General features: G+C 39.7%; 1 protein-coding gene across 4 annotated transcripts in view; it reads left to right on the top strand.

Annotated features, from left to right (window-relative positions):
• LOC149246037 (uncharacterized) overlaps positions 1–15520 on the top strand; it is a 223517-nt gene that overhangs the window by 177188 nt on the left and 30809 nt on the right. For all 4 annotated transcript variants that reach the window (XR_016266515.1, XM_089457824.1, XM_089457823.1 and 1 more), the window contains one exon: positions 11491–11544. Coding sequence is in view for 3 of the 4 variants with exons in the window: in XM_089457824.1 (XP_089313950.1) it covers positions 11491–11544 (54 nt within the window). In the remaining variant the exon portion in view is untranslated. The remainder of the gene's footprint in view (positions 1–11490; positions 11545–15520) is intronic.

The following is a 15520-nucleotide window of genomic DNA, read 5'->3' as shown; positions in this document are numbered from 1 at the left end:
CTTAGAAAATGCTTTTGCTGCTAAATATCAATCCTCTCAGTCCTTTCAGCAGAAAGGTTCTTCTTAGCCTTCTGATCCTGCTAAGAAGAAAAATGTGCAGTGTAATTACTGTCACAAGTTCAGCCACATGAAGAAAGATTGCCGACAGAGGATTGCTTCTGAACAAAAGAAGCAGGGAGGGTCTTATCAGAAAGCGAATGTTGCAGAACATTCTAAGCCACAGGAATATGCTTTTTACGCCTTTATGGCTAAGAGGTCCTCAAATCATGCCTCGTCTTCTGCCTGGTACATTGAGTCTGGTGCATCACGTCATTTCTCTCACAGGCATGACTGGTTTACTGACTTCTCATCTTTCAGTGATTTCGTGGTATTCGACGGAGGTGAAGAGTACACAGTGGTTGGCAGAGGTACAGTTTAGATCCAGTTTGATGGGCGCACACTCATCTTCCTGAATGTGTACTATGTTCCTGGTGTGGAAATTAATCTGCTGTATGTCAGCCAGAGTATGAGGAACTCTCCTCAGCATGATGTGGTGTTTAGTGCGCACAAGTGCTCCATTATTGACAGGGAAACTCGTCTTACGGTTGCTGTTGGCCTAGAAGATCATGGCCTATACAGGCTTCTTGACACTGGTGATTCTCCAGAAGTGGCTCTAGCAGCTCGTGTTTCTCCCATCAGCACTTTGTGGCATCAGAGATATGGGCATCTAAACATTCAGTATCTCTCTCAGCTATCTCAGGAGGGACTTGTGTCAGGGTTACCTGATATTCAGATTCAGCATTTGGGAGTGTGCGGTGCCTGTCAAGCTGGCAAGCAACATCGATCTTCATTCAAGGATGGAGAATCTTGGCGAGCATCTAAGGTACTCTAATTAATTCATGCTGATATTTGTGGTCCTATGAATACATCTTCAGTTACTGGTTGCAAATATTTTTTGCTTATTGTAGATGATTTCAGTAGAAAGATGTGGGTGTACTTTCTAAAACATAAATCTGATGTATTTAGTATCTTTTAGAAGTTCAAGTCCTTAGTCGAAAAAGAGTCTGGTTGTAATATCATAACTCTTAGGACAGATAACGGGGGGGGGGGGATTTTGTTCTTCTGCTTTCTCCAACTTCTGTGATACTCATGGCATCAAACGCCAATTAACTACACTCTACACTCCTCAACAAAACAATGTTGTCAAACGTTATAACCGTACAGTTGTTGAAATGGCTCGTTCCATGTTACAACACAGGAGTGTTCTGAACAAATTTTGGGCTAAAGCAGTGTTTACTGCTGTCTATATTCTTAACCGATCACCTACTCAGGCTGTTAAGGGGAAGACTCTAGAAGAGGTTAGGTCTGGCCGTAAACCTAAGATCAATCACCTCAAAGTGTTTGGCTCAGTTGCATATGTTTGGATTCCAGCTACTAAGCACTCTAAGTTGGATTCCAAAAGCCAGGAACTCATGATGACAGGGTACAGTGATCACCACAAGGGCTATAGGCTGATAGATATAGAGTCTAGACACTAATCGTCTTATCTTCAGTCGGGACGTAGTATTTGATGAAGACAGAGGGTTCTTTCAGTCTCCTCCTTCTGAGCAGTGTTCTGAGGATCAACCTCACATTGTTCTTCTTCTGTTAGGTCCACCTAATGGGAGGGATGATGCAACATCAGTGTTTGATGATGCACTACCTGAGTTTCCTCCGGAAAATAATCCTCCTCTTGCTACTCCTGTTGTTCTTGAGCCTCCTCCACCTACTCCAGATATTGGTTCTCCTACTCTCTGGCCTAAATGGTGGGCTAAAACTATTGGTGATCTCCAGGATAATGAGCTCCTTGAAGGTAGAGCTTCCAGAAATAAGAGCAAACAATAGCCTACAATAGATTTTGCTCTTATGGCTAACCTACGCAGTGTTTTTGAGCCTCAAACCTATTCAGAGGCTAAGGGTATACCTCAGTGGGAACAGGCTATGGAAGCTGAATTCCAGAGTCTTCAGAAGAATCACACTTGGACCCTTTCTGATCTTCCTGCAGGGAAGAAGCCCATTAGCTGCAAATGGGTGTATAAGGTGAAATACAAAGCTGACCGAACCCTAGACAAGTATAAGGTTCGCCTTGTTGCTTGAGGGTTCTCACAGAAGGAAGGCATAGACTATGAGGAGACCTTTGCTCCTACAGCCAAGATGAGTACCATACGGCTCATCCTTTCCTTAGCAGCTTAGTTCAGTTGGAAAGTCCATCAGATGGATGTAAAGAATGCTTTTCTGAATGGTGACTTTCAGGGAGAAGTCTACATGACGCAGCCTCCAGGATTCAAGGTTTCCGGTTAAGAACAGAAAGTCTGTAGATTAGTCAAAGCACTCTATTGTCTGAAACAAGCCCCTTGGGCTTGGTACATGAAAATTGATAAGTACCTAATAGATCATGGTTTTCAGCAGAGTCCATCTGATGCAAACCTATATATCAAACATACTGGTGATGATATTTTGTTTGTGGTTGTCTATGTGGATGACCTTATCATTACTGGCAGTTCAGCACATTTGATCCATGGGATCAAACAGGATTTGTGCAGCACTTTTGATATGACAGATTTGGGACTTCTTCATTACTGTTTGGGGGTTGAAGTCTGGCAGACTGAGAACAACATCTTTCTCTCTTAGTCCAAGTATGCCAGAAGTCTTGTGGACAGGTTTAGAATGTAGGATTGCAAACCTGCCACGACTCCTATGGAACCAGGGCTCAAACTTTCAGCTTAGTCATCCTCACCACTTGTGGATGAATCTTTATTCAGGGAATTAGTGGGCAGCCTCATCTACCTTACTGCCACTAGACCTGATATCAGTTTTGCAGTGAGCTACATTTCACACTTCATGACAGCTCCTAACGCTGATCATTGGATAGCAGCGAAGCATGTGTGTGAGTGGCACTCCTGATTATCGACTTTTGTACACTCGGAGTTCAGATCCTACACTTAGTGGTTACACAGATTCCGACTGGGCAGGTTCGATTGATGACCATAAATCTACAGTTGGGTATGTGTTTAGTCTGGGATCCGGTGCTGTAACATGGACTAGTAAGAAGCAGCAGCCAGTGGCTCTCTCCTCGGCAGAAGCAAAGTATCGGGGGAGTAGTTAAGGCATCTTGTGAGGCAGTTTGGCTTCAAAGTATGCTTGCGGATATGCATGTCTCCCAGGCAGGTCCTACACCCTTGTTCCGTGATATTCAGGGAGTGCTCAAACTCGCCAAGAATCCAGTCTTCCATGAACTAACAAAGCATGTGGAAACCCATTGTCACTACATTCGACAGCTTGTTGAAGACGGATCCATTCAGTTGCTGTATGTTCCCACCACGGAGCAGCCAACAGACATCTTCACCAAGCCCCTTGGTCCTGATAAGTTTGTAAAATTTAGAGGGTCTATAGGTGTTGTAAATAGATTGAGCATTAAGGGAGGGTATTAGAATAATGCTATTTTAGTGTTTAATGCTCATTTATGTAGATAAGATCATCTGTGATCTTATTAGCAGTTTCTTATTAGAAACTTGCTATTTCTATTTCTTAGTAGAAACTTGTTGTTTCTGTAAATACATTTGTATTATTTATTGAGCTTCATTGCTCATTGTAAATCAATTCAATTCATTCATTGATTAGGAAAAGCCGGAAATGCCAGAACTACCGGAAAAGCCAGAAATGCCAGAACTACCGGAAAAGCCGAAACTACCAGGACTGCTAGGAATTGCCAGAACTGCCGAAACAGTGAGAGCATCTGTCTTCGAAGGAGAGCAGCATGCAAGGGACAACTAACTAACATTGGGACAGTTGTATGGTACTTAGCAGCAAATACACCAAGCATGCAATGTTACAGCTAGCATGCAAGGGACAACTAGCATGCAACAACAAGCATGCTAGGGACAACAAGCAAGCAAGGGACAACAAGCAAGCAAGGTGCAGCCAACACATAGGTCAGGATGGCAACATGGTGCAACAATTGCACATAATGCAGTATAGTGATGGGTACAGTCATGATTAATGAAGCATGATGAGATGCAGCATAGTGATGATGGGTGCAACATGGTGCAACGCTGTGAGGTGCAACATGATGATGAAATGCGGCACAACGATAGGTGAAGGAGTCACCTTGGAGAATTAGTTGAAGCAGCATGTCTTCAACTGATCTCATATATCATCTTCTTAGAGATGATCTATGCTCTTATCTAGATAAGTAAAAGTGTTGACTTTTGTTGTAAACGTACTATCTCTCTCTCTCTTTGTGCTGAACTATTGAAGAACATATAAGAAGAATTGATCAATGGTTTCCCCACATTGGGGTTTGTCCCTGGCTAGCGCCACATATTGTATCCTCTTGTCTTGGATTGTCTTCTACGATTTATATTTATGTTCTATCTGCAGTTTACTTTAATGCTGATGTGATTGCTAATCTAGAAAAGATATTGAGCTAACTGTGAAAATTGAAATAAATTGCTCTAGCATAGAACATACTTAAATTAACATGGTATCAGAGTTGAGGTGAAGACAATGCCCAAGCACGAGTGAAAGAGCAATCACCGAAGACAGTTGGGAAAGGACAAAAGGATCAATGGATTCCTCATCCCTCTTCAAATTCACCGAGGGTGAATTCGAAGCAGTGAATATTATTAGAATGGTGCAGCGGAGGTTTCTGATGGCTTACCTAAAGATCACTTCATTGGGAAGTTCGGATCTAAGGGTGAAAGGAAAGGTAGATGCCTTAGTTGCAATAAGTTCGGCCATTATGCGAAGGAGTGTCTGAATGGCAGAGACACATCTCTTGATGAAGATAACAATCATTCTAGGGATATATTCAATGATCAAAGGAATGACTGGTAATGCAGGTCATCAAGGAAATGGTCGACTCTTCAAAGAAAGCAAGGAACCCCATGTATGAAGAATCAAATTTTGTCTTTGATAAGATAAAGAAGCATTATCTTGTATTGGCCCTCTCCTTCAGATTCTTTGGGAATCTGGCTTATTGATTGTAGTGCTTCAAGGCACTTCATCGGATAGATGGGTGCACTCTCTAATTTGGTAGAGATGGAAACAATCGTGGGATTATACTTGGAGCTGATGCCACCTATCTCGGAAAGGGTGTAGGGAATGTTATCCTCAATTGAGTGACGGTAACTCAATTCATTTACAGAATCTCTTTTATGTACATGATCGCAAGAAGAACTTGGTGTCCATTTCAGTAATGGAAGTCAAAGGTTTCAGGGTGGCACTCATCGATGGAAAGGTACGTGTTTGAAAATAGAATTTTCAAAGATGTTTTTGTGTTCAGGGTTATATCAAGTTGTGGGAAGTCCACTAGGGACCATGCCCATTGACACATAGCACCGAAGGTCTGTGAGTCAGATGGTGACAGGGATGCTTGAATCTTACAAGGGGACCATTCCCCTCATGTAGCAGCTCCACAGGTTTGGAACAACCCGAGGGGTTTGAGATTCATGATCAGGAATCTCATGTATACAGGTGGAAGAAAGCCCTCTATGGCTTGAAGCAAAACACCCCGGGCGTAGTATGAGAGGATTGATAGCTTTTTGATGAAGCTGAGATTCACTAGGAGTGAAACCAATCCAAACCATTACCCGAAGGTTGTGGATGATAGACCTCTCATACCGACACCTTATGAGGACAACCTATTTCTGACAGGTGCAGACCCTCTCATTTGCAGAAGTAAGAGGGAGTTGGATTTCGGATGTGGAATGATAAACTGCAAGCCTGTGACTACCTCGAGGATCTTAACTTTCAAAAGTTATATGGTAGTGATGTCGGACCAGATTTGGGAAATGCCTTTGAGTTTCATAAACTCATTCGCGTTGATGTTCTAGGTGAACTTCCGTCTGGACGTATGTTTTGCAGTTAGCATGGTGAGCTCATATTTGGTTGAGCCTCATTGGATTGGTGCCAAGAATCTTCTGAGATATCTTCTGGGCACAATCTCTCATGGATTGAGACACTGCCGGAAATATGAAACTGCATGATTATTCGAACACTGAGTGGGCAGGCAGTGTGGAGGATCACTAGAGCACTTCTTAGTGCTAGTTCTCTTTGGATTCTGCTTCGATATCATGGATGAGAAGGAAGCAGAAGTTGGTTGCTATAAGCACTGTCGAGACCGAATACATAGCTACGAATATGATCTCGTGTGAAGCTGCATGGTTGCAGAAGCTCTTAAGTGAGCTGTTTGTACACATGATGAATACCACTGTGATTCTCTGTGACAACCAGAGGTGGGATTCGATTATTGAGGAATCTCGTATTCGATGATTGCTCCAGCAGATAGACATCAGATACTACCTTATCTGGGATATGGTAAGTCGATGAGCGAGGAGGCTCCATCACATTGAGACTGATGTACAGGTTGTAGACATTTTTTGTCAAAGCCTTGGGGAAAGGTCAAATCTGTAACTTTCCCGAACGACTTGGAGTCGTTGAGAGACCTTCTTATAAGGGTCCTGCATGTTGCATGCATTGAGCTCTGGGAGCTCTGGGGGGCTTGGGGTACTTACTGGAGCAACATACGACCACAGGGCGACTCACCCTCCCCTGGTGGTGCGCTATGGAACAGGATGATTCGTTCTCCTGTGGGCCAGGATGATTCGTTCTCCATGGCGACTGTGGAACAGGATGATTCGTTCTCCTGTGGGCCAAGATGATTCATTCTTCGTGGCAACTGTGGAACAGGATGATTCGTTCTCCTGTGGACCAGGATGATTTGTTCTTCGTGTCGATTGTGGAACAGTATGATTCGTTATCCTGTGGGCTAGGATGATTCGTTCTTCATGGCCACTGTGGAACATGATGATTTGTTTTCCTGTGGGCTAGGATGATTCGTTCTCCATGGCGACTGTGGGCCATGATGATTCGTTCTCCGTGGCATCCACTGACAGGATGATTCGTTCTCCTGTCGAGGCATCCTACCCATGTAGTCTGGGACTCATGGGATGTACCTCTCATCTGATCAATGAGTAGGGAAATGAGGATAGGGACCATAGTAGTTCTATCGATGGACACATCGTTGTATCTACCGTACTCCCTATGCTAGGATGACCTCCATTGGTCTAGGATCAATGATACTGATCTGGGATCAGTGAGAGTGGTACACACTCTGAGACTGACTTTGGGTCAGTGGAGGATGGTATGATACATCCTCAGTCAATTCTTCTTCTTCATGGTTCAGCAGAGCAGAGTAGAGCAAAGCAAAGCTCAACATATCAAAGCAGAGCAAAGCAGTGCAGGGCACTGATGGCAGAGATAGTACAGTCGGACATATGGATCAGCAGATGGAGTTCTCCCTAGTTGAGAGGGAGTGTTAAAATTGGCAACTAGGGCCAAACTCCATGTGGGTCATCTTATTTATGGCAGTTGATATTTTTCTTGGATCCCTCTCATCGAGAGGTGTAGGATTGATCTAAAGATCATCCGATTCCGATAAGATGAAGATATGAATTTATTTTGATTATGGACAAATTTTCAAGTCGGCCAGCAATTTATGTAGGCTCAGAAGCCCAATAGACATGTTTATTCAACCTCTACGCTTTAATATAAATAGAAGAGGACTTGAAGTCATTTGTCACACACACACTCACCCTTGTGATCTCACTTCATCTTGTTTTGGGTTTGATGAAGATGAGAGATAGAGGGAGTGCCCTAGGGTATACGCTGTCCTAGATAACATGCCTTAGATTTAAATGCAATCATGGGAGAATAAGCTCTATGTTGCTGAAAAAGCCGGAAATGCCGGAAAAGTCGGAACTGTTGGAAAATCCAGAAATGCCAGAAAAGCTGAACTGCGAGAAAAACCGAAACTGCCTGAAAAGCTAGAACTGCCAGAAAAGCCAGAACTGCTGAAAAAGCCGGAAAAACCAAAAATGCCAGAAATGCTGGAAATGACAGAAAAGCCGAAACTGCTGGAAAAGCCGGAAATGCCAGAAAAGCCAAAACTGCCGGAAAAGCCAGAAAAGCCAGAAATGTCGGAACTACTGGAAAAGCCGGAACTGCAGGAAAAGCCGGAATTGTCGAAAAAGTCGGTGCTGTGGGGACTGTCGGGACTACCAGAACTACCGGGAACAACCAGAACTGCCGGAACTACCAGGAATAGTCGGAACTGCCAGAACTGCTGAAACAACCGAAGCATCTGTCTCCGAAGGAGAGCAGCATGCAAGGGACAACTAACTAACATTGGGACAGTTGTATGGTACTTACCAACAAATACACCAAGCATGCAATGTTACAGTTAGCATGCAAGGGACAACTAGCATGCAACAACAAGCATGCTAAGGACAACAAGCATGGGGACAACAAGCAAGCAAGGTGCAACCAACACATAGGTCAGGATGGCAACATGGTGCAGCAATTGCACATAATGCAGTACAATGATGGGTACAGTCATGATTAATGAAGTGTGATGAGATGCATCATAGTGATGATGGGTGCAGCATGGTGTAGCGCGGTGAGGTGTAGCATGATGACGAAATGCAGCACAATGATAGGTGAAGGAGTCACCTTGGAGAATTAGTTGAAGCAACATGTCTTCAACTGATCTCATGTATCTTATTCTTAGAGATGATCTATGCTCTTATCTAGATAAGTCAAAGTGTTGACTTCTGTTGTAAACGTACTATCTCTCTCTCTCTATGCTAAAATATTGAAGAACATATAAGAAGAATTGATCAAGGGTTTTCCCACATTGGGGTTTGTCCCTGGCTAGCACCACATCTTGTGTCCTCTTGTCTTGGCTTGTCTTCTGCGATTTATATTTATGTTCTATCTGCAGTTTACTTTAATGCTAATGTGATTGCTAATCTAGAAAAGAGATTGAGCTAACTGTGAAAATTGAAATAAATTGCTCTACCATAGAACATACCTAAATTTAACATTCTAGGAACAAAAAAATGATGAGGTAGCTACAGGGTTGGTTGTAGACATTGATGCTGAAGTAGAACCAGTGCCACTTTCATATTCACCTCCTAACACTCTCCCTGCTAGTTGCTTCTTCAGATCTGCTTTGGTCACTTTGTCTTGCTCTAATTCTTCCAATGATCTGATGGCTCTTCGGATGATTTCCGCATTTGTATTGCTGCAAGGCCCTACCTCATGTCCAGGGATTTGTGCAAGGTGATACTTCAATCTATAAACCCCCCCTGACATATGATGCCCACACAACTTGCAAGACAAGTTTGATCTATCAAACCCTCCATCAGGTTCACCAAATTCCCACAGAGGGTTCAATTTCCTTGGCATGTTTGTAACTTGGTTGAACTCTTGAGTTTTAATGTAAGATGAAGTTGAACCTATGGCACAATAAGAATTACAAGTTAAAAAATAAAAAATAAAATTACATACATGACACAACACATTGAATTTTTGACCCAAAAAAAAGACCTCAACTCAATCCAACAATAATAGAAAAAATCTAAACCCAATAAAAACTGATGCAAAAAATTAGAGCACAAGAAAAAATTAAACTAATAAATCTAACAATCAAGTTTTTGCATTTTTGACCAAAATGAACCCTCTTCGCTCTATGCAACAAAAATGAAAAGAAAAACACCATCAAATCCACTAAAAAATCATTGATAATCAATGGGTTATAGAAACCCAAGCAAAAACAAGAAAAAAACCAAAACAAAATGGTCAAATTTGGTGCCCATACTTGGAAACCACAGTTTGCCGAAGAAATTTGGTCCAAACACGAAGTTCTCTTGCTTGAGATGCTAAAATCTCCCGTTTTTCTCCTCCTCTGCCCTAGTAGACGCCTTCCTCTCCTCCTCAGCTCTCAAACAAGTCCGCTGTCTACTAAAAATGAGAAATAAAACTCATCAAATCGCTTATAAAACGCGTTGTCCTGGTGCCCCACGATTTCTTCCGATCGAATAGTGATTTTTTCAACAATTTTTTCGAAAAAAAAACTTTATAAAAATCGGGCAATAACATCGGCTGATTCAAAAAGTCGTGATTTTTGCAACACTGGTACCCATCACTTAAACAAAATCTTGACTTGACATGCTACGTTTTTTCTATCTTATGTTAATGCTTAGAGGGTGATATTAATGACAAAGATCCCAAGATAGGCAATGATTTTGATGATATGTAGGTATTTGTTGTAGCATTCGATGCTATTTTGGTTATGTGCACCCTTACATGCTATATAAATGAGAACTTGTAATTTGTGGACTTGTGGTTGATGAAGATTATAACTACTAGATGAATGATGTTATATGGTTTAATCCATGTTTTTATGTTTTTTATCACTAATTCATCATTCTACATGCTTTTGTTGACATATATGCATCAAAATATATAAAAATATATATTATATAAAATTTGCTCCCAAAATCGCTCCTGACCCGGGAGCTTTTGAAAATGTCGCTCCCTGCGCCCGCTTCACGCTCCTAAGCAACCATGAGTGTGAGTTGCTAGTGGATTCCCCTGGATGCACATGTGGGTCGATTCTAGGCCATACAAGAGGGCTGAATTGATTCAAAGGGGCTAAATAGCTTCTAGGAGGTCAAAGTTGCTTCCAAAAGTGAAGTAACTAATTTGTCAGTGCTTTGCTAATTTATGGCAAGCAGTTTATGTATTATTTCAATTACAGATTTTCTGAAGAATAATAAAACTCTCATCTGCAGATTTGTTTTTCCCCACCTTGGGGTTTTTTTCGGGACAATTTGTCCAAAAATATTGTTGTCCATTTAACCAGTAATAACCAGTAACTGCAACAATATTTAAAATTTTACACATATACATTGCTCTGAGGTTCAAATTCAAAACGCTTTTCAAGTGTGTTTAGTGCACTAGATGACACTTGTATCAGCACAAAGACCCAAGTGTTTGTGGGTGATGCCAAGTGCAAATCCTGGGTGATATTTACAAAATAGAAACACCCCTTGTGGCACAACAGAGTAGCCAAAGTACAGCTGCAAGTTATTATATGGAGGGCTTTAAAAATGAAAAGTATATTTGGTACCCATATATTGTTTTGGATTTCCATTCTTCAAATATAATATCTGGAAGGAAAAGTCTGTCAAATATTTGAGTTCAACCTCCAAAAACATTTTTATACGAGTTGATATGATTTCCTTTACTTTCATAAATTCATAAAGTCCTAAAATGTTGACCAGCACAAACTTGCTATTTTGTAGTTAAAGGAATCCAAGAATTGTTGTTTGAACTTTATGATAATATGAAAAGTATATTTGGCACACATATATTGTTTTGGCCTTCCATTCTTCAAATATAATATCTGGAAGTAAAATTCTGTCAAATATTTGATTTTGACCTACAAAAACATTTTTATATGAGTTGATATCATTTCCGTCACTTCCATAAATTCATAAAGTCCTCAAATGTTGATCGTGCTATTTTGTAGTTAAAAGAATCCAAGAATTGTTGTTTGAACTTTATAATATGATAATAGAAACTCACTAGAATAAATACTAATCATGACTTTAAAGTGATTTGCAGTGGGAGCGACCTGTGCTTTTATTTCGCAATGAGTGGAATGTGTCTCAGTTGATGGTACCCTCTTCCCCAATTTCTTCCTCTATTTATCATTTTTTGGTAGTTGTACCAATGAAACAATCTTTAGACATAGAAGTTGGAAAGGTGCATCCAATTAATATTGCTGCACAAATTAAGTTTCAAATTCTCCAAGTATGTTGTGATTATTGGCAAATTTTCACCAGCTGTGTGTATTCTACTTGAGATTGATTAAACATTATAAAATTAAGCTAGGTGAGGTTACTATGATGTCATTGTTACACAATTATTGCATTTCAAATTCAGTGATTATTATGCCTTGCTGTCTGAAACATTGGTGTTTGGGCCAATGCTCTCTTGCCAGTTTAGTACCACTGAGCCTTATTACATTTCACTTCCCTGGAATAATTGAGCATACCCTACAATGTGGAATGCTTGATCATATTTGCAATCTTTTATTGCTTCCAACTCTAGCACTGCTGCATGTCCCTGGATACCTTCTCTCAGGTCTCCAATTCATAGGAATGAACATAACTAGCAGTAGTATCTTTGGCAATTCTTGAGCTCAGATCAGATGATTCCCTCCTGTCACTCATGAAGAATTGTGTAGGGTGTTTTCTAGTTCTGCATATTGTTACCACCCCAACTTGCACTTAATGATGAAAACCCTAATCCACAAGATTCAACCTAAGTGGGAACTACTATGATGGTTACCACTGTCACCTGAGCAACCTATCCTCTTCACTTTAGGCTGGCTCTCCTCCAACTGAAGGGGGCTATCCTTGAGTAGAGTCACCAAAACTAAGCAATGATGCACAAGGTGATGAAAGAGTGCCTTTTACAAAACAACCATTTTTGTATTTTTAGGAAGTAAAAGAGGGATGGAAGGAAGTAGAGATTAGTGCCAATCCAACAAGGGCAATCAAGTCGAGGGACTTGTTGCTGCCTGAATACACACTTGGGATATTGTAGAGAAAATCTTTAACTCCGCTTGGTGTGGTCTTAGGAGCAAGTTTTGAGTTGAGTTGCTGTCACTTAAATCTCAACTCTTCCATCTAGGCTAACTCGTAGCGAAGCTAAGGGGGGTGGACCCTATAGAAATAACTAAAGCTTAACTAATCCATGCTAAACAAGTTAAGTTATAGGACTTAATTAAAATGACCAAGATACATCCATTTTTCAATATGTAACTTGCAGCAAATGAATTCAAAGCATATACATCGATTCCATGGGAAAAATGACCATAACCATTTACAAGTAGAGATATTGCAACAATGAACAAAATGAAGAAAATGTAGATCAGTGTCAAATGTAAAGTACTTGCAAAGATAAATATTACAAGTAAAAGAAATGACTTTGAAAGTAAGTGCTTGGAAATAAAATACTCAAAATATAATTGCCCAAAACTAAAAAACCATTTAAAGTAGTGATAAATGCATGAATAACAAAGTACTTGAAAAGGAAATGCCTTGGAAAGATAAGTGATAAACATGGGAAACAAAGGCAACTGATCAAGTGCAATATTGCTGAAATAAAAATGTGATGTAATGTGCTCTTGGTTTGTTTTAAGTTAAATTAGATTTGCCACTTAAGATTAAGTTAATTAGTTGCAATATTTAAACAAGTTTCAAATTAACTTCTTCCCCGGGCCTTATCCTTGCCGGGATCCCGATCTCAGAATAAGAAGACTTAGGGGGAGAAAGGTCCCTAATTTACTACTACAACCAACAAGTTAGAGGTTAATTTCCTTATTCGACAATGAAACTAGCTAAATTTCTTAATGAAATCAAAAGTGGAATTAGAAGCATGAAATAATGGAACTAGTTTGCATAAGAAAACTATATTGCATGAAATAAAATTAGCCAACTACTTTAATGTTATTATTCTATCCTACTTTAGTTTGACAACAAAAGAGAATCATTCAAGCACACACAAGACACTTCCCCAAATGGGGAAGGGGGGGGGTGCTTAGGGAAATAATCCCCTAACTCCAAAGAAAAAATGTACTTTACTAAATCCCTTATAGAATGATGGATGCTGAGAGAGAGGTTACATTGAATCATTTTTTTGGAAAGGGGATTTTGAAGAGTTTAAAATGGATCCCCTTGATGAATCAAAGGGATGAAATGCTCTTTTCAAAAGTTACAAATTAAAAACAAATTGAAAAGTTATAATGGGCCCCGTTGACCAAAATTTGTCAACAATCCAAGGAAGCAGAATGCAAAGTCATTAAAAAAAATTTGTGAGTCAAATGTCATCAGCCAAGATAGTTTTATCATCGTAAATCCAATTTCTGCAAGTTGTAATGTAAATGATGCTAGTATGATCATTTAATTATGTAACAACACCTAAGTAAACCTCTGATTTAAGCAACTTATTTCATCCTGGTAAGGTTTTTAACCTTACCGAATTATGTGTGTTTCTAAACATGGATAATCAGCAGAGTTTTTCTTACAGCTTAAACCTCAAAGCTAGGGTGGAATCTCTTGACAAGGTCTTAAGTGAGTCCTAGTGTTATATCGAATCTTTGTAAAAGTGTGTTTGAGGATAATTTAAACACATTTGGCTAAATTATTTTATTACAAACCACTTGGTCTATACTAGATCATATTGTGTTGCAGAGTTGGGTAATTTCATGAGGGTCTATATGTAAAGGTGTATTCCCCCTTTGAGAGTTGAATTAATTGTAATATTTTGTTATAAAAAATATTATAGTGCATGGTCCCTCATACTTAAACACCATGACTAAAATATTTGAGGGTGAAAAAAAATATTAATCTCTATTGGCCACTACGTGTCAACTACCCATAGCAGTACACCCCCTTTTTCGCAAAAGGGATAGCGCCTAATCGATGTGTTCCTGCCATCCAGCTATCATCATCAACCTGAGGATCATCTTATATTGTAAACCCTTTCTGCATATGTAAACTGTACATAATCTTAGTAGATCTGTGTCGTGTATGTAATTGCCTAGGTAAACCTAATCTTCTGGCAGCGATCTACATTCCGGAAGGTTTTTTGTCTCACCAGCCCATGGTCGGCAGAGTTTTCCTTCAGCCTTACCCCAAAGTCGGAATGGATTTTGTCACTAGAATGTTAGGGAAGTCCTAGTGTGCTAGATTGAGTCTATGTAAAAGTAATTTGGGAATAATCCTAACTATTTTGTTAGGTTATTTTATTACAAATTGTTTGATCTGCTGGATTATATTTGTGTCGCAGAACTGGGTAGTCTGTGAGGGTCTTGTTCAAATGGGTTTTCCCCTTTCAGATGTAAAAATGTAAAATTCATGATGTAAAATGTCTTGAGGGTTAGAAAAATAATTTATCCCCTAGTAGGTCCTAGGTCCTAAATAATTTTAAATTTTTTAGAGATAAAATTCGTGGATCCTTTAAGAAATTAAATCTTAACTGGTCTAGGGACTAAGGTTAATTGATTATTTTGCTAAATTTTATGTTTTAGGTCTCTCGGGTTAAGTCAAAGTCAAATTTTTGAGGAAATAAATGCAAAATTTTAATTTTTGAATTTATTAAAATGCATTTAATTGAAAAATTCGAAATTTCCTCAATATTTAAAATTTCGACGGATGAGATTAAAAGAAATTTTGATCCTCATCAATGGTCGAGATCACTTTGACAAGGATCACTCAAACTAGCCGTTGGAGGATTTATCTTTAAATAGAAGGTCATTTGCCAGTCAGTGTCATCCGATCTTTTGATCGTGTACTAAGCCAAAAGCTCTCTCTTGTAATTTTTTTTATGAGCAACAAAAAAAGGCTTTGGGGTTAATTTCTGCTGGTGTTACTCTTCATGGAAACGCTGTAAGACATATTATTTTCATGCATATATTTGTTTTTGGCCATTGATATAGCTTTTTGAAGAGCGATTTGAGTACAGGTATCTTGCTCAGTCGCTGGGGTGTGAATGGTAATTTAAGTCTTGAATATAATAGCAGGTATCTCTATTAGATCTGAATTTTATTATAGTTTTCTCGCTCTATGTTGACAGCTAAATCGAG

Source organism: Pinus tabuliformis, chromosome 7 (assembly GCF_031772625.1).
Source record: "Pinus tabuliformis cultivar Carrire ecotype Pingquan chromosome 7, CPIR1, whole genome shotgun sequence".
Lineage (NCBI taxonomy): Eukaryota > Viridiplantae > Streptophyta > Pinopsida > Pinales > Pinaceae > Pinus > Pinus tabuliformis.
This window is presented reverse-complemented; position numbering and strand designations above follow the sequence as displayed.